Here is a 20402-nt window from a genome sequence, read left to right as displayed (position 1 = left end):
GAGCGCGGATCTCCAAACACATGAGAAGCCTATCTTACGCACATATCACGCGGACTCCACACACGCATCGTGTCTGAAGTCATAACTCATCAGGGGAAATCGTGTCCGCATTGGCATGTTCAAAAAACAACCTCGCGTCAACAATGATACCACACGCAAGAAAAAAAAAAACAGTCAGGCTACTCAACACATCTGATCCACAGCAGCACCAAAGGCTTTCTTTCACCAAAGGTCATCTGCTGAAGAACCGTCTTGCTGCTCCTCGGAATTTTTACTTTTCTTAACAAATCCAAAACTCGAAAGAGTACCTTGTTTTCTTTTCGACATGGCTAACGCTGAAGACTAGCACTCGCATGATCTGAAGATGCACCGAATGATAAACACTTTCTCAACCTACTGCCACACCCACTACAAACATTGTAGCAAAACAACCGTGTGAAAGAGGGGCAACTACAGAAACATGGATAGAAGTCATGGGAAAATTCTGGGGACACAAACTAGTAGAAAGGAAGTGTGTTGGCACTGTTGGCACACTTCCTTTCTACTAGTTTGTGTCCCCAACCTGGCAGCAGCAGTCGTTGTCATATCGGTTTATTTTATCTTTGATGTAAACACAACACTTCGGATATGCAAATGCTTCCCGTTACACACGATTGCTATGTCAATAAACATCATTTTGCCAATATTTTAGAGACCATCCATCTTCTCCGTCGGTCAGCATCTGTCGGGATCCGATAAAATGATAAATCTTGCCTTGTGTGTTGATGGTTACTACATCCAGGTGCACAACAATATAATGGCATGATGGAAGTCTTGCTGAAAGTAAAAACTTTCTTTGATGGCTCTATTCCTTTCGATGCTTCGCCGTCGTTCCTCGTTGTTGGCTGTGGTAGACTACTGGTAGTTCATGTCCAAAATGGCGACCGCGTTTGTCGTGACGTCACGTGGGAAGGGTCTATACATTGCTAATGTGGTAAATGACTATTCCAGCTGCAAATGTCTGGTTTTTGGTGCAATATCTCCATAGGTGTATAGAGGCCCATTTCCAGCAACTCTCACTCCAGTGTTCTAATGGTACAATGTGTTTGCTCATTGCCTCAGAAGGCTAATGGATGATTAGAAAACCCTTGTACAATCATGTTAGCACAGCTGAAAACAGTTGAGCTCTTTCAAGAAGCTATAAAACTGACCTTCCTTTGAGCAGATTGAGTTTCTGGAGCATCACATTTGTGGGGTCGATTAAATGCTCAAAATGGCCAGAAAAATGTCTCATCTCATCATCTCTAGGTGCAGGCAAGCTGGAGCCTATCCCAGCTGACTACAGGCGAAAGGCAGGGTACACCCTGGACAAGTCACCAGGTCATCACAGGGCTGACACATAGACACAGACAACCATTCACACTCACATTCACACCTACGGTCAATTTAGAGTCACCAGTTAACCTAACCTGCATGTCTTTGGACTGTGGGGGAAACCGGAGCACCCGGAGGAAACCCACACGGACACGGGGAGAACATGCAAACTCCACACAGAAAGGCCCTCGCAGGCCCCAGGGCTCGAACCCAGGACCTTCTTGCTGTGAGGCGACAGCGCTAGCCACTACACCACCGTGCCGCCCCGCCAAAAAAATGTCTTGACTATATTTTCTATTCATTTTACAACTTATGGTGGTAAATGTGACTTTTCATGGAAACACACAAACTTGTCTGGGTGTGACCCCAAACTTTTGAACGGTAGTGTAAGTAGCCTGTCATTTCTGCAAAACAAAACAGCATCCAAAGAGTCAGTGTGAGCAGAAGTGACGTCACACCTCCTAAATCTCTGGCACAATGAGTGTTTTGAACGAACAGATCGGCGCTGACGCGAAACAGAAACGTTCACGCAAGAGAAATGGCTTTGAACTGACAGTCGTGTCACCCGATACTCGGTCTGAATAAATGAATCCGTAAAGTGTGTCGCACGTGAAAGGAGCGGGCTGTTGCCAGGGTAACGCGATGCCGCTCCTTTAAAACGCCGCCCGCTGGGACAGAGAAGCGCGCGCGGCTGCTGAAGTGCACCTGCAGCTGGAACACACCTGCCTGGGCTTCTTCAATGAAGCAGCTCAGAAACGCGTCATTTTCATAGGACAGGCCACGCTTCTGCTTCTCCTCCAGCAAGGAACTGACGAGGGATTTGTTTGTTTGTTTGTTTTTGTTTGTTTATTCATTCGCCTCGTCACTCCAAGCGCACTAACAGACGGACTCGGCTTTATGAAAGTGCTGCTTCCGGTTTATTCCGTGGCTCGGCTCGGGAAGCGGTCGTGTTTAAGGCAGGATGCCGGTGCAAATTCCGGACGACGCGGATTTCGCGTCTTTCAAAGAGCAGTGCGAAAGCGAAGAGGGCTGGATACAGAGATACAGCAAAGCCGGAGTGATGGTGTGGTGCCAAGCTGAAGAGACCAAGGCAGTGCAGAAACTTAAGGCAAGTGCTGCGCAGGGGCTTCTGGGTAACCTGTCTGCGCTGCATTGCGGAGTCCCCAGCCTCTAGAACATCTCAACAGGGTTCCACAGACAGGCCTACCACACTATTGAATTAGTTAGCGGTTTTATATCCTTAATTTAGTTCTGCTGTTGTTGTTTTTTTGTCGTCATAGATTAGACATCAAGAGCAGAAATATTCTACACTGTTTCACAATGTTCATATGATTAGCATTATTGTTTACAAGAGGAAGGGTGATGGACCCAGACAAGGTCAATAAAGTAAAACCTGTTCTTCTGGTTTTTATGTTACACAAAGCTCATGTGCATGTGCATGTACTGTTAATGCTGTAAAGTAAATATGACTTCAGAAAATACCGAGAAGGGAACTTGGTAAAGTGCATACGTCTGCCAAGTCACATATTAAAATATCCAGATGTTTATTATGTTTACGTATACAACTTGTATCCGGATTTGCATGAAAAGCTAATTGACTGTTCCTTGGCCGATAGTCCAGGTTTCTTCAAAATTTCATCAAAATCCGTTCACTACTTTTTGAGTTACGTTGGGAACAGGCAAAAATAATCCTGGATCCATATACATAACTGGATTTGCATCAAAATAGAATCTGTTGTTCCTTGGCCCATGGTTCAGCTTTCTTCAAAATTTCATCAAAATCCGTTCACTACTTTTTGAGTTACGTTGGGAACAGGCGAAAATAATCCTGGATTTGCATCAAAATCGAATCCGTTGTTCCTTGGCCCGTGGTCCAGGTTTCTTCAAAAATTTCATCAAACTCCGTTCACTACTTTTTGAGTTACGTTGGGAACAGGCAAAAATAATCCTGGCTCTATATACATAACTGGATTTGCATCAAAATAGAATCTGTTGTTCCTTAGCCCATGGTTCAGCTTTCTTCAAAATTTCATCAAAATCCGTTCACTACTTTGAGTTACATTGGGAACAGGCAAAAATAATCCTGGATCCACATCCATAACTGGATTTGCATCAAAATCAAATCCGTTGTTCCTTGGCCCATGGTTCAGCTTTCTTCAAAATTTCATCAAAATCCGTTCACTACTTTATGAGTTACGTTGGGAACAGGCAAAAATAATCCTGGATCCATATACATAACTGGATTTGCATCAAAATCGAATCAGTTGTTCCTTGGCCCATGGTTCAGCTTTCTTCAAAATTTCATCAAAATCTGTTCACTACTTTGAGTTACGTTGGGAACAGGCAAAAATAATCCTGGATCCATATACATAACTGGATTTGCATCAAAATAGAATCTGTTGTTCCTTGGCCCATGGTCCAGCTTTCTTCAAAATTTCATCAAAATCCGTTCACTACTTTATGAGTTACTTTGGGAACAGGCAAAAATAATCCTGGATCCACATCCATAACTGGATTTGCATCAAAATCGAATCCGTTGTTCCTTGGCCCATGGTCCAGCTTTCTTCAAAATTTCATTAAAATCCATTCACTACTTTTTGAGTTATGTTGGGAACAGGCAAAAATAATCCTGGATCCATATACATAACTGGATTTGCATCAAAATCAAATATGTTGTTCCTTGGCCCATGGTCCAGCTTTCTTCAAAATTTCATCAAAATCCATTTGCTACTTTTTGAGTTACATTGGGAAAAGTAATACAAACAAACGGAGGCAAAAATATAACCTCCAACAAAGTTGGCAGATGTAATAAAATGAAATCTTTCTACTTAAAAAAGATTACTAGGCTACAACATGAAGTAAACAGTAATAAACTAAACAAAGTCAATGTTTGGCATGATGACCATTACCTTTTTTTTTTTTAAATATTAGTCTCTGCTACAGTGTGTGTGTGCAGGTTTATACGGTAATGAGCCGTCGGTTTTACTGAGCATCTTGCAGAACCAGCCACAGTTCTTCTGGACACTTTGACTGTCAAACTTGATTCTTATTTTTTCAGCAAAACCCAGTAGCCTTCATTATGTTTTTTGTCTGAAAAGTGGTGTATTACATATATATTCTTCTTTACTAACCTACAAACATTTTCTACAATATTTACTTTTTTGTTTGAAAAGTAATATATGGGGGCAGCACAGTGGTGTAGTGGTTAGCGCTGTCACCTCACAGCAAGAAGGTCCGGGTTCGAGCCCCGTGGCCAGCGAGGGCCTCTCTGTGCAGAGTTTGCATGTTCTCCCCGTGTCCGTGTGGGTTTCCTCCGGGTGCTCCGGTTTCCCCCACAGTCCAAAGACATGCAGGTTAGGTTAACTGGTGACTCTAAATTGACCGTAGGTGTGAATGTGAGTGTGAATGGTTGTCTGTGTCTGTGTCAGCCCTGTGGTGACCTGGCGACTTGTCCAGGGTGTACCCCGCCTTTCGCCCGTAGTCAGCTGGGATAGGCTCCAGCTTGCCTGCAACCCTGTAGAACAGGATAAAGCGGCTAGAGATGATGAGATGAGTAATATTTGGGAGTCTAAAATAGTATTGTACTCACTCAGTAATGCAGGAGTCATCAAATAAAAGTCACTAAAAAAATTGTATTAAAAAATATTAGGGTGCCTAAATATTTGTACAGTACTGCATGTCTTGAAAGGAAAAGACTGCTCTCTGATAGCAGCGACCTGTTCGTTTTAGTAATTTTTCACACATCACGCACCACCATTATTCACTGTACTACAGAATGTGTTCAGTATTTACAGTTAATTTCCCAATTCTTTCTAAATAAGCAGCATGCCATCTACTGAGAAAAAGGAACAAACATTGTTCACAGGCCCCAGTTAACTTCAGCTTCTTGTTTTCAGACCAGATCCTAATCAAATAGGGATCCAATAAGTTCAAAACTTAATTTTTTAAATAAGTACTTTTGCTGTATGTATTAAGACCTGCAAGAGGTGATTCCTGAAAAAAATTAAGCGTCACGTCTTGGAGACTATGGATAAAACAGTAGATGGTTGAGTTATGATCGGCTATGATTAGTCCGTGGCAAGACATTGACCTATACAAGACACTTGATAAGAACACCTTTATAGGTATGCACTGAACCAATTAAGTGCTTTGCTTGAGATACAAAGAGTTGCCAACAATAACTGATAATAGCTTTAATTTGCATGTGATAGCGCATGTATTTACTTAAAATTTAATGATATTGTAAAAGAACTGGAAATGATTTGCATACCCTAATTGCATCGTATAACAAAGATCAGAATATTTTTCTGTGTGAGGAAAGCCATTACGGTTCAGCTGATACAAGCACAAAACGGCTGTGCTTGGCACTCCAGGATAAGAACTGTATCCTGTGTCAGAATGATAGGATGGAAAGTTAATGAGATTGTCGGGTGAGATAATGAGATTGTCAGACACACTATTATCAGGCTTTTTGTATTTCCTCTCATTCTGCTTTGGGACTTTATATTTCCTTAGCAGTGATCCAAAATGGTTTCCTTACAGAAAGAATCCGAGACAAACAAACACCAGTATGCTCATGGTCCATTAACGATGGAAGAACAGTGCATACATATGCAAACAGGTCAGGTTGACTGATTCAGCTTGTGCCACATTATCACAGATGAAAGGCTCATCTCGCAGAGTCAGGCTGTACCCATGAGACACGTTGAAAAATTAAGAGTGGAAAACCGTGGTAACGGCAAGCTCGAATGAGGAAACCTGATTCCCTCCTGCTGGTTTACCTGAGTCAGACTTTTTTTTTTTTCCTTTTTTCTTTTTTTTAACTTGCATGGCTATTGACCTGTTTAGTGATGGCAGACTGCTTTGGGAGAGTCACAGGCAATGTGGCAGCTCTCGACTGGAGTGATGGTACGACCAAAAAAAAAAGGGAAAAATTATTAAAAGATGATAGATCGCTCTTAATAATTCATTCGACTTTCCGGAGCACTGAAGTGCTCCTCTCCATGAATAATTGAGGTCCTGAAGGCTTTGACGACATTTCATTCATAGAGAGCAAATAGAGCTTGTTGTGGAAGCCAGTGGAAATGGGGAGGGCCTGCTCATGCTAGGGTTCGAGAGGGGGGTGTTGAATGAATTATTTACCTGATGTTAGGGGTAGAGTTGATTGGGTTACATGGTTACTTGCTTTCCAGGCCCATAAAATATCTTATCATGTTGCACTGAACGCTCTCAAAGTCTTACATGGCTGACAGAGCTTCAGAAGCTAATAGAGGTGAGATCAGACTAGATAGGTTTCACTTAAGGGTTTTCACATAGGTTGCACAAATATAGATGTGAATATTCTCAAACCAGCTGTGTGTTAATATATTCTAGATCTTGTCCCTTGGCATAACTAGTTCATACTGTAACACAGGTCACTAATTGTTTGAATGATTTGTTATGCGGTTAGGTTAACATGGCGCGGCCTTGGGCTGAAGTGCTCTTGAGCAAGGTACCTGACCCCTGACTGCTCCCCGGGCGCTGTAGTATGGCTGCCCATTGCTCTGGATGTGTGTGCGCGTGTGTTCACTGCATCAGATGGGTTAAATGCAGAGGATGAATCTCACTGTGCTTGAAGTGTGCATGTGACAAATAAAGGTTTCTTCTTCTTCCTTGGGCTGAAGTGCCCTTGAGCAAGGCACCTAACACTCAACTGCTCCCCGGGCGCTGTAGCATAGCTGCCCATTGTGTATGTGTGATGAATAAATAAAGTTGTTAACCGTTCCAGATGTATGGCTCGAATTCAACACTTGCATGCACACAATGGATGAACAAAAACAACAAACACAAAGTTCTCAATGAAAACCTCTGAAAGCATGTCTAATTTTCTTCTTTCTAGATGAGTATTGTGTGCAAGGATGTCTGTGCAGAAACACTGTATGATGTCTTGCATGACACCAGCTACCGGAAGAAATGGGACACTAACATGATCGACACGTTCGATATTGCAAGACTGACAGTCAATGCAGATGTAGGATATTACTCCTGTGAGTCACAACAGCATTTGCTTTAATCTTTTTACTCCTCTGTTTTGTATTTGCCTGCTCAGTGGCTAACGAAAACATTTATTACTTATTATCCTGGCCTTGAAGGAAAGGAAAGGAATACAAATTGTACACTTGGAACACACTGCAGGGTTTGTAGTGACACGTAATTGTGTAATTCAGTTGTAAATAGTACAACCAGACAGATTTAATGGGAGAAGTCTTCTAGGGAGTGCTCGCTGTAACTCAACTGTACTTTGTCTGATTTCCATTGCATAAACTGTACACCTTCCAAGGGCAGATAAATATAAAGTTGTGTTAGAGTTCAACTCCGTCATTAAGTTCTACGCCATTCTAGCTTTGTGAAAAGTAAAACACAATAAATATGTGACTAATAAGTAATGTTATTTTGTGAAAGTGTACCACACAGCATGAGATACACAGGCAAAATTATCGATAGACTTTCTTTTTTATGGCTGTATACAACCCCGATTCCAAAAAAGTTGGGACAAAGTACAAATTGTCAATAAAAACGGAATGCAATGATGTGGAAGTTTCAAAATTCCATATTTTATTCAGAATAGAACATAGATGACATATCAAATGTTTAAACTGAGAAAATGTATCATTTAAAGAGAAAAATTAGGTGATTTTAAATTTCATGACAACAACACATCTCAAAAAAGTTGGGACAAGGCCATGTTTCCCACTGTGAGACATCCCCTTTTCTCTTTACAACAGTCTGTAAACGTCTGGGAACTGAGGAGACAAGTTGCTCAAGTTTAGGGATAGGAATGTTAACCCATTCTTGTCTAATGTAGGATTCTAGTTGCTCAATTGTCTTAGGTCTTTTTTGTCGTATCTTCCGTTTTATGATGCGCCAAATGTTTTCTATGGGTGAAAGATCTGGACTGCAGGCTGGCCAGTTCAGTACCCGGACCCTTCTTCTATGCAGCCATGATGCTGTAATTGATGCAGTATGTGGTTTGGCATTGTCATGTTGGAAAATGCAAGGTTTTCCCTGAAAGAGACGTCGTCTGGACGGGAGCATATGTTGCTCTAGAACCTGGATATACCTTTCAGCATTGATGGTGTCTTTCCAGATGTGTAAGCTGCCCATGCCACACGCACTAATGCAACCCTATACCATCAGAGATGCAGGCTTCTGAACTGAGCGCTGATAACAACTTGGGTCGTCCTTCTCCTCTTTAGTCCGAATGACACGGCGTCCCTGATTTCCATAAAGAACTTCAAATTTTGATTCGTCTGACCACAGAACAGTTTTCCACTTTGCCACAGTCCATTTTAAATGAGCCTTGGCCCAGAGAAGACGTCTGCGCTTCTGGATGATGTTTAGATACGGCTTCTTCTTTGAACTATAGAGTTTTAGCTGGCAGCGGCGGATGGCACGGTGAATTGTGTTCACAGATAATGTTCTCTGGAAATATTCCTGAGCCCATTTTGTGATTTCCAATACAGAAGCATGCCTGTATGTGATGCAGTGGCGTCTAAGGGCCCGAAGATCACGGGCACCCAGTATTGTTTTCCAGCCTTGATCCTTACGCACAGAGATTCTTCCAGATTCTCTGAATCTTTTGATGATATTATGCACTGTAGATGATGATATGTTCAAACTCTTTGCAATTTTACACTGTCGAACTCCTTTCTGATATTGCTCCACTATTTGTCGGCGCAGAATTAGGGGGATTGGTGATCCTCTTCCCATCTTTACTTCTGAGAGCCGCTGCCACTCCAAGATGCCCTTTTTATACCCAGTCATGTTAATGACCTATTGCCAATTGACCTAATGAGTTGCAATTTGGTCCTCCAGCTGTTCCTTTTTTGTACCTTTATTCCAGCCTCTTATTGCCCCTGTCCCAACTTTTTTGAGATGTGTTGCTGTCATGAAATTTCAAATGAGCCAATATTTGGCATGAAATTTCAAAATGTCTCACTTTCGACATTTGATATGTTGTCTATGTTCTATTGTGAATACAATATCAGTTTTTGAGATTTGTAAATTATTGCATTCCGTTTTTATTTACAATTTGTACTTTGTCCCAACTTTTTTGGAATCGGGGTTGTACTTCAGATATAATCAGGATATAATGCTGGTTTTAGTGTTGTATACAGAGTAATGCAGATGTCTATCTAAGTTGTTTTAAAGGCCGATTCTGGAGGCACACTTGATCTTAATTGGTGTGTCAATATAGCAGTTAAATCATGTCTTTTCTGTTTAAAGGGAAATGCCCGAGTCCACTGAAGAACAGGGATTTTGTCACCATGCGTTCATGGCTTCCTCTCGGCAAGGACTACTTGATAATCAACTACTCGGTCAAACACCCGGTATGTCTGCATGTCCTCCAGTCTAATTGGGGAGCAGTGTAGATGTTCTCGTTTTATAATTAGTTTTGGCAGCACCAGAGATACAATACTGTGTTTTGTGTAAGCTGGGATGTAGAACAGCTGTCTAGGCCTCGAGCAGACTGAAATAGAAGACGCTTTGGCCAGTGGGAAAAGTCTGAGCTACTGAGTAAATAATCGGGTGATCCGATCCCTGCGTCTTAATGAATAATTATATCTTGTGTCCTGGGAACATTCTTCTTTGTTGTTTTTGTCCTTGGACAAAATTGGTACACTTGTGAATTATGCAACCAGGCTAAGTTAAACATGTAGTGCATAATCTCTTTTGGTGTAATTGTTATTTTGTTACTGACGAGCAATATTCAGTTATCTTGAAGTCTTATTTAGATTTTGAACAGACCTTTCTAATGAGAAACGAAAGGTATTTTCCCACATTTTCTTTTTCTATTTCAGCAATACCCACCAAAGAAAGACTATGTCAGAGCTGTGTCTTTACTCACTGGATATTTGATCCAGTCCAATGGAGCAAACTGCTGCACTCTTTACTACTTAACACAAGTGGACCCAAGAGGTGAGTGTTTTTCATGTGCTTTCTACCTGTATCATTTCTAACCGAAAATACGAAGCCTTCCATTTCCTATAACAATACAGGGAATTTCTGTCATACACGAAATGCTTAATAAATGAAATGTCATTGGCAAAACTCGTTGTCAGAGGTTATAAATGTTCTGTGTTGAACCAGCATGTATTTAACTGTTTGCTTTCCTTTGCTAAATAAGATTTCAGACAAATATTTTGTGTACACACTAGAAGTACGTTATATACTCTGGCCTCGGTCTGTACTTGTACATTCGGACTTTTACAGTTTACATAATACACAAATGAGAGATTGTGTAAATAGTGTCATGTTTCTTGGACCAACGCATATACGATGCTCTGCGAAGGTGCTGGAACAACAAGGCCAAATCTTTTGTTTTTGCTTTATACATGAACGTTTGGGTTTGAGATAAACATACACTACCATTCAAAAGTTTGGGGCCACCCAGACAATTTTGTGTTTTCCATGAAAAGTCACACTTTTATTTACCACCATAAGTTGTAAAATGAATAGAAAATATAGTTAAGACATTTTTCTGGCCGTTTTGAGCATTTAATCAACCCCGCAAATGTGATGCTCCAGAAACTCAATCTGCTCAAAGGAAGGTCAGTTTTATAGCTTCTCTTAGGCTACGTTTACATTACGTCAAATCAGCGGATCATCAGATTAACGTTCTTAAAACGATTCGCGTTAACACTAAAACCGTTAGCCGTGCACACAGCAACGCCAATACGCGGATACGCTCGGCTCCGCAGGCATCCTGCGCTCCAAATCACTCCGCCCTGAACAGCGAGTGCCCTCTGGAGGGTGCGCACTCCGGCCCTGCGCAGCTCACACAGCGCGCGAGTGAAGTGCACAAGCCACGATTCGGGACTGAGCCGCTGTGTGTGTGATCCCAGCGCATATCACTTACTACTTGCAAGTGGAAGGATGGCAAGCCTAAAGACAATCATAACTACACAATGGGCAGTATTTGCATCAGTATTTGCAGTATTTTCATACTTTTATACTCTTTAATGAAAGGTGATACAAGGCGGAAGTCCGCGCCGTTTTTCAGCAGTCGCGTCACATGACCAACGCCAGCGAATCAGGAAGGTGGATGTCACAGTGACGTTGTCCAGTGAGACGCCAGCTAGAGCTCAGCACAGTGTATCCGCGTATTTTGAATGTTTACACAGCACCGGAGCTGACACGATCTGGATTGAATACGTGGACACTGGCGGATTCCCGTTTCCAGGCGTTTCCAGGCGGTTTAATGTAAACGGACAGTGCATCCGCGAAGAAAACGAGACAGATACGGTCTAATGTAAACGTAGCCTAAAGAGCTCAACTGTTTTCAGCTGTGCTAACATGATTGTACAAGGGTTTTCTAATCATCCATTAGCCTTCTGAGGCAATGAGCAAACACATTGTACCATTAGAACACTGGAGTGAGAGTTGCTGGAAATGGGCCTCTATACACCTATGGAGATATTGCACCAAAAACCAGACATTTGCAGCTAGAATAGTCATTTAGCACATTAGCAATGTATAGAGTGGATTTCTGATTAGTTTAAAGTGATCTTCATTGAAAAGAACTGCTTTTCTTTCAAAAATAAGGAAATTTCAAAGTGACCCCAAACTTTTGAACGGTAGTGTACAAATATGAGACAGTAGGTCATAATTTCAGCTTGAATTTCCTGATATTTATATTTAGATATGAACTTTTGGTAGCAGACCACCCAATCGTTAAGTGAGCAAAAATAATGGAACAGATAGTCATAACGGGGCGGCACGGTGGTGTAGTGGTTAGCGCTGTCGCCTCACAGCAAGAAGGTCCGGGTTTGAGCCCCGTGGCCGGCGAGGGCCTTTCTGTGTGGAGTTTGCATGTTCTCCCCGTGTCTGCGTGGGTTTCCTCCGGGTGCTCCGGTTTCCCCCACAGTCCAAAGACATGCAGGTTAGGTTAACTGGTGACTCTAAATTGACCGTAGGTGTGAATGTGAGTGTGAATGGTTGTCTGTGTCTATGTGTCAGCCCTGTGATGACCTGGCGACTTGTCCAGGGTGTACCCCGCCTTTCGCCCGTAGTCAGCTGGGATAGGCTCCAGCTTGCCTGCGACCCTGTTGAACAGGATAAAGCGGCTACAGATAATGAGATGAGATGAGATGAGATAGTCATAACGTAAATTGCACTTAATATTGTATTTGGTATCCCTCGCTTGCAGTAAATGCATCAGCCCAGCAACCCTTTGACATCACCACGCCACATGTCGCATTCTTTTATGATGCTTTTCCAGACTTGTATTGCAGCTTTTCTCAGTTGTTATTTTTTTTTTTTTTCTCCTCTCCAGGAGGTGAAATGCATGCTCAGTTGGGTTAAGGTCTGGTGAATGATTTGGCCAAGAGAAAACATTCTCCTGATGAAGTCCTTTGTTGTGTTAGCAGTGTGTTTTAGGCCAGCCAAAACACAGTTTCCCCAATTAGATTGGCTGCATTCCTCTGCATATTGGCTGACAGAATGTTTCTGTAGGTTTCGGAAATAATTCTGCTTCTACCATCATGAGTTATATCAGCCCATTCCAGAAGTATCCATGCAAGCCCAAGCCATGACACTCTCTCCACCATGCTCGACTGATGATCTCGTATGTTTTGGATCATGAGCAGATCATTAATTTCTCCACACTTTGGCCTGTCCATCAATTTGGTAGAGGTTTTACTGATTTGGGTTCCAGAATTTTTGTGCCTCATCTCTGTATCCATCCATTATCTGTAGTCGCTTATCCTGTTCAGGGTCGCAGGCAAGCTGGAGCCTATCCCAGCTGACTATGGGCGAAAGGCGGGGTACACCCTGGACAAGTCGCCAGGTCATTCACAGGGCTGACACATAGACACAGACAACCATTCACACTCACATTCACACCTACGGTCAATTTAGAGTCACCAGTTAACCTAACCTGCATGTCTTTGGACTGTGGGGGAAACCGGAGCACCCGGAAGAAACCCACGCGGACACGGGGAGAACATGCAAACTCTACACAGAAAGGCCCTCGTCGGCCACTGGGCTCGAACCCAGAATCTTCTTGCTGTGAGACAACAGTGCTAACCCCTACACCACTGTGCTGCCTCCTCATCTCTGTATTTCTTTACAAATTCCAATCTGGCCATGTGATCTGTACTGCTGATGAGTGGTTTGCATTTTGTGGTATGGTCTCTATACTTCTCCTCTCAAACTATTCTTCAAAAGTTGGATTGTGATACCTTCACCCCTACCTCTAGAGATTGTTTGTGATGTCATTGACTGTTGTTTTTCAGTTTTTATTCACAGCTTTCAGAATGTTTTTGTCATCAACTGCTGTTGTTTTCCTTGGCCCACCTGTTCGATATCTGTTGTTAGTATACCAGTGTTTTTTGTGTTTTTTTTTTTTCCAGGACATTCCAAATTGTTGTATTGGCTACGTCCAATGCTTTTGCAGTGGCTCTGACTGATTTTTTCCCCCTGCTTTCGGTTTCAAAATGGCTTGCTTTTCTCACATAGACAACTCTCTGTTGGTTTATCCTTTTTAACAACACATGCTTTTTTTTTACAGGCAATCCAATACTTTCAGACAGGAATGTTTATGCTAGTATATGTTAGGCTAATTAGACAGCATAATTTGGATTGTTGCATGACCTGAAATGTCTCAGTATATATTTATCTATATAGAGGTTTGTTTTTGTTTACACTTCCAGGTTCCTTACCTAAATGGGTAGTGAATAGAGTCTCTCAGTTTGTGGGACCAAAGGTAAGACTACTGTATTTTTGATTAACATAATTTTGTGACTTTATACTCTGAGAGGATTATAGAATGATTAATTAAATTAAAAAGGGGTATTAAACAAATTGGCACTTTATAGAAAAGTTATTTATTATGTAAGAACTATAAATTTGCAGGAATGAATAAGCAGAGAGCTCAATCACAGGTGTCTGTGGTCCTTTGCTGCCATCTGGTGGTCACAAGCTACAACCACATTGCTGTGATTGTTCATTTTTGTCGTTTTCACTGATTTACGTGAAGAAGAAGAAACCTTTATTTGTCACATGCACACTGAGATTCATCCTCTGCATTTAACCCATCTGAAGCAGTGAACACATGCACACACACCCAGAGCAGTGGGCAGCCATACTACAGCGCCTGGGGAGCAGTCAGGGGTTAAGTACCTTGCTCAAGGGCACTTCAGCCCAAGGCCACCCCATGTTAACCTAACTGCATGTCTTTGGCCTGTGGGGGAAACCGGAGCACCCGGCGGAAACCCACACAGACACGGGGAGAACATGCAAACTCCACACAGAAAGGCCCTCGCCGGCCACTGGGCTCGAACCCAGAACCTTCTTGCTGTGAGGCGACCGTGCTAACCACTACACCATTGTGCCACCCAAAAGCCTGTATTTTGTAATTCTGACTAAAACTACAAATGGGGATTATTTTGCCGTTTAAAAATGTAACAAATTATTTATCTACGCTCTCAGACCACACCTCAAACACACACACCAAAAATACTGTGTTTTGTAAGTTATTGTAAACTAAATTCTGCAGGGGCAAATTGTCCCATATCAAATATTGTTACTATGCTCATGAAAAAATGAACCATAAATTTCCCCCTCCTTGCCATAATCAAGGCTTGCACACAATAATAATAATAATAATAATAATAATGCACGTTAATAAGGCTGAGGCATGTGGAAAGCCATGGCCTAAAGTTTAGAGAAGCAGCTTTGGGACCAAAAGGTCACCAATTTGATTCCTTGGACCAGCAGGAATGACTGAAGTGTCCTTGAGCAAGGCACCTTACCCCCAACTGCTCCCCAGGCTGCCCACTGCTGTGGGTATGTTGCTCTGGATAAGGCCATCTGTTAAATGCCTGTAATGTAATGTAATGCATGCATAAGGCTGTGTTCATTTATTGTGTAATATTACAAGGGGGCGGCACGGTGGTGTAGTGGTTAGCACTGTCGCCTCACAGCAAGAACATCCTGGGTTCAAGCCCAGCAGCTGAAAAGGGTCTTTCTGTGTGGAGTTTGCATGTTCTCCCTGTGTCTGTGTGGGTTTCCTCTGGGTACTCTGGTTTCCCCCACAGTCCAAAGACATGCAGGTTAGGCTAATTGGTGGCTAAATATGTGAATGTGAATGGTTGTTTGTGTCAGCCCTGCGATGACCTGGTGACTTGTCCAGGGTGTACCCCGCCTCTCGCCCATAGTCAGCTGGGATAGACTCCAGCTTACCTGTGACCCTGTACAGGATAAGCGGCTACAGATAATGGATGGATAGATGGATATTACAAAGGTGAATGAAATGAAATTAGAAAAACAGTACATTAAAATTGTAGTAAAAAAAACAAAAATGTGCTAATGGTCCGTTGTTCTCAATAACCCCTTCTACTGCTACCTTAAACCTGAATAAACACTTTTGTGACACTTTTTTTGCAATAAACAATGCAAAAAAGGGTTTTTCATTTGTATTTTAATCCTGGTATAAAACTACCAAAAAAGTTTATGAAATTAATTTAAAAAGTCTCACTTAATATCACAAGGGTGTGTTTAGTATAAGAAAGCTTATAGGAATTAATTGTGTTGATAGGAAAGCTGTCATAAAACACAATTTATTAATAGTGTAAGACACAATTAGACACACCATGGTTTTCTTTTGTGAACATAATAATCATCATCGTCCTTAAAAAAATCATAAATTTTTCTAAGTATATTGAGATTTTAATAAGCCGTCTAACCCATCTTCATATTATTACAAAGTAGCAAAACAATTGGTGGGAAAACTATTTCCTGTTGGCATACTGTATGTATTGGTGTATGTTGATCTTTTCATCAACTTTAGTCAAACTAATCATGGCAGTGGGTGGTCAGTTTAAACTTTTGCAGCAGATATTTTGGCATTCATTACTCAAGCATACTTCATCTACCACTAGCTTGTTAGGCCTGTCACAGCTTCCCAGACATACAACTGTCTCTCTCTCACACACACACACACACACACACACCCCTATGGGCAATTTAGGCTACATCCACACGACAACGGCAACGAGGTTTTTTTTTTTAAATATCGCGTCCACATGGGCAATGGATCAGTAAAATATCAGGTTCATATGACAACGCAGCGCTTGCTGAAAACGATGCAATACACATGCCACACCTCTACGTGCGCTGTAAGACGGTCCCATCGGAGACACCAGAACAATAGAAGAAGTAGATGCATGCGCATAAACCCCTTCTTCTGTAGCATCAGCCACATAAAGTTTTGATTATTAATCAGTAGTGTAAAACGAAAGATGCGGAAAGAGGAATGAACAGGGGTAGATGGAAGCCGGTACGCCAACATTCTGATATCCTCCAGAATTCTTTAATGGTCCGGAATAAATTGAATGCTACACGTTGATGGATTACTTTGTTCTTCTACGCCCTTTTTGAGGAATGTATTGTCGGACTTAAACCAACATCTGAAGAGGTGAGATCGCTCCTTTTTTTTTTCTATTTTTGCTGGCGGGATTGTTTTTGTTTTTGGAAAGCGCACGGGCGGTGCGCGGTTTGGTTATACTCAGTACTTCCGCAGTGTTTGGACTAAAGACTCTGCCCTAAGGGCTATTTTCTCTCTCTCTCTCTCTCTCTCTCTCTCTCTCTCTCTCTCTCTCACTTTGCACCATTAGACAATAAATATTCACAGTGAAAATATTTTGTAAGCGCGTTTCATGAACCAAGTTATAGGATTTGTTGACAACTCGCATCGAGTTCGTTACACTTCTACCCGGCGTGAAGCACTGACAGTCATGTGGTTGTGACATCATTGTAAACAAATCCGTTCTACTCATCCAGACAACTTCGCAATGGGGCCGTTGCCAGATTTTTCCACTCTGGAACCCGTTCTCAAAAGATTTCATTTTGGGGCACCCAAAACGCCGGTGCCGTGTGGACGCCAGGCCTAAACGATAAACAATTTTATCAGATTCACCTGAATCCGTTGCCGTGTGGACAGGGCCTTAGAGTAGTCAGTTGATCTAACCACGTGTCTGAACTGTGGGGGGGAAACTGGAGCACCCAGAGGAAACCCACACAGACATGGGTAGAACATGCAAACTCCACACAGAAAGGCCCCTGTCAGCTGCTGGGCTCAAACTCAGAACCTTCTTGTTGTGAGGCAACTGCACCACCATAATGCCCCAAGAAGAATGATAAGATAAGAATGTAGCAGGCATGCATAAATATGGTCTTGCGATAAGCATTTGTTTCTGTTCACCTTATTTTTATTCAGGTGATTCATACAAAAAAGTGGTATACACTTGCAGTAATGACCAAATTCAGCCTTAGTCACTTTGGGTTTTGGGGTTTTTTTTGGCTTATAGACTTGTTTCCTGTATAACCTATGAAGACTTTTGAGACTTTGAAGTTTTCTAGTGTGCCTTTGACTAACAAACATCTTTGGTGCTTCACAGGCCATGAGGAAGATCTACAAAGCGTGCCTGAAGTACCCTGAGTGGAAACGGAAGCATGACCCTAACCTGAAGCCGTGGATGTATCCCGAGCAGAACACGCTGCCATGCATGTGTGTTTCAGAGCTCACTCTGCAGAGAGCAGATTCGCTGGAGAACATCGATGAGAGTGGCTTGAACGAGGATAAGATCCAGCACCAGAGTGAAGATGAGGAAACCTAAACCCTCAGACTTTGCTTTCACATGAGCGTGCATGTATGTGTGAGGAAGTCAGTGTGTGTTGATTTACACCGGTAGTTCTGCAGAGTATGACTTCTTAGTTTTCAGCTGCATCTTATGCATGTTTTGATATGCATTGCTGATGATCAAAATGGTGCTCCTTTCAAGGTTTCAAGGTTTTTGACATATTAATGATTGTGATTGTTTGCACTACCAATCCCAGTTTAATAGAATTGCACATACCGGTATCATTAATACACGTATGATGATTTTATTCAATATGAGCGCTCTCATACATTTATACATAAACACAAATAAATTGGCACATTACCGCAGGTAAAATTTAGATCTTTGGGTGACAGTTGCAATGCTTTTTCGGTCATCTCTTCTATGAGTGAGCATCGGCTTTGTAGTGCGTTTTATGGTTCCATAAACTCCCAGTCTTTTGTTTTTCTGATATTACTCAAATGAATGACTGTGAATCAAATGTCACATTTCCAGTAGAGGTTTCATCTGGGCATGTACAGTCTCATTTCCAGGGCACTCTACCTGGGAGAAGTGAGAGTTCTGCAGAACTCTGTGGTTGACTGCAGGGATTTTCACTTCAATATCTTTACCTATGCATCAACAAGATCTCAGGAGTTGTAAAAAAACAGTGCTGTATACCTTTCTCAAATATACATTATGTGTGTTTCTATCTCTGGTAACTTTTCCCTATTAATTTATGAATAAACAGCTTTATCTTGTACTTTGGGAATGATTTAACGCATCCTTGTATTTGTTCTACGTCATTCTCATAGTAGATTGGAGCATGCTTGCTTTCTATAAGACTCGCACATCAAGAGTCAAAATTGTCATTGCATTTCATTTACATGCATTGTTTTTTGCATGTACTATTTTATATCCATGGTTTGGCTGAGCCTTTGAAAAGTTGTACTGTTTTGAGCTAGTCCTGCTCATCTGACCTGGGCTTCTTTAAACAATAATTTAAAACAAGTTTAAGTACGATTGAACTTGCATGACAAGGAATGTTTTTGAGACTGTCTAGTACTTTTGAAATGAGTATGAATTGTTCACACAAAGAGAATTTGCTTTTCTTTTCTCCTCCATTTGGCAAGAAAGGGAGGTCTGTGCCTGCCTCCACTCTTTTCCATCCAAAAGCCTACAGCTGGCCACCACTCCTCAAACTCTCCATTGTCTCCGACACTTCCTGCTTCCCATTTGGAGCAGTTCCTGCCTGCATCAGTCAGATTGTTCTGCAGGGAAGGAAACTGCACAAGTCAGGCCTCTCTGGTTTCTCACACTCCTGTTACTTTTACAGCATTTATGGGTTTCTTCACATCCTATTTTAAAAAGTGCTATTTTCTTAAAAGTATTTCCTATGACTGTGATGTAATACAGTATTTCTCATTGTTAACATCCAGTTGAATTTGTGGAGCTCATGGATGAATTCATATGAATTTGTACACAGTACATTTTCAAATTACAGTACATTTCAAGTTTAAGCTGTGTGTTTCTGTGTGACTGACAATCTTACCAAAGAATATAACTACTTTCTACAGACTGTGCATCATTCTTTGTTTGCTTCAGAGTTTTCTATTCTAACCAAATTTAATGTGGTAACCTTCTGACAGGAAGAAATAAATAAGGCTACATGTCTGGTATTGTTTAATTGGATGGCAAGAATAGCTTGATACCTGGCTACTACTGGCATACTTTATAGAATGTCAAATTAGTACACAATCTGCTAACTGCAGATTGTCATATTAAATACTATCTAACACTGTGGCTTACTACTACTACTACTCATCCGACAGAGTCGGTGCCACGCATGAATTTCGTCTTCCAGCACTCTCGGTCCTGCATTGCAGTCCGGAGTTCCCCAACTTCGAGGCCGGTGTCTTCCTGCAGAATGTCCCTAAGCGTTGTGCAGGGTCTGCCACGCCTTCTGCTGGCATCTGGAGTCCATAGCAATACTCAATAGATAATCATGACTGTGGCTTAATGGACATTATTTGAACATACAGTACTGTTTATTGGACCAGAGTAGTTTTGGATAGGGATGCACTGACATGAGTTAATCCATCCATTATCTGTAGCCACTTATCCTGTTCTACAGGGTCGCGGGCAAGCTGGAGCCTATCCCAGCTGACTATGGGCGAGAGGCAGGGTACACCCTGGACAAGTCGCCAGGTTATCGCAGGGCTGACACAGAGACAAACAACCATTCACACACATTCACGCCTACGGTCAATTTAGAGCCACCAATTAACCTAACCTTCATTCCTTTGGACTGTAGGGGAAACCGGAGCAAACCTACGCAAACACAGGGAGAACATGCAAACTCCACAGAAAAAGGCCCTCGCTGGCCGCTGGGCTTGAACCCAGGACCTT

General features: G+C 42.0%; 1 protein-coding gene across 1 annotated transcript; it reads left to right on the top strand.

Moving 5' to 3' along the window:
* The first annotated feature begins 1886 nt into the window (after positions 1 to 1886).
* On the top strand, positions 1887 to 19525 carry stard15 (StAR-related lipid transfer (START) domain containing 15). Its single transcript, XM_060926985.1, has 6 exons — positions 1887 to 2461; positions 7232 to 7379; positions 9619 to 9722; positions 10194 to 10311; positions 14046 to 14098; positions 17793 to 19525. Exons 1-6 carry the CDS (start codon positions 2315 to 2317, stop codon positions 18009 to 18011), a joined length of 789 nt encoding a protein of 262 aa, XP_060782968.1. The 5' UTR covers positions 1887 to 2314; the 3' UTR covers positions 18012 to 19525.
* The last annotated feature ends 877 nt before the right edge of the window (positions 19526 to 20402 follow it).

Source organism: Neoarius graeffei, chromosome 8 (assembly GCF_027579695.1).
Source record: "Neoarius graeffei isolate fNeoGra1 chromosome 8, fNeoGra1.pri, whole genome shotgun sequence".
In the NCBI taxonomy this organism is placed as follows: domain Eukaryota; kingdom Metazoa; phylum Chordata; class Actinopteri; order Siluriformes; family Ariidae; genus Neoarius; species Neoarius graeffei.
Note: the sequence above shows the minus strand (reverse complement) of the source record. Positions and strands in the feature narration are given on the sequence as shown.

Coding starts and splice junctions, on each gene's coding strand:
- stard15 (XM_060926985.1), top strand. CDS start 2,315: ATGCCGGTGCAAATTCCGGACGACGCGGATTTCGCGTCTTTCAAAGAG. Junction 9,723..10,193: donor ACTACTCGGTCAAACACCCG/GTATGTCTGCAT, acceptor TTTCTATTTCAG/CAATACCCACCAAAGAAAGA. Junction 10,312..14,045: donor AACACAAGTGGACCCAAGAG/GTGAGTGTTTTT, acceptor TTACACTTCCAG/GTTCCTTACCTAAATGGGTA.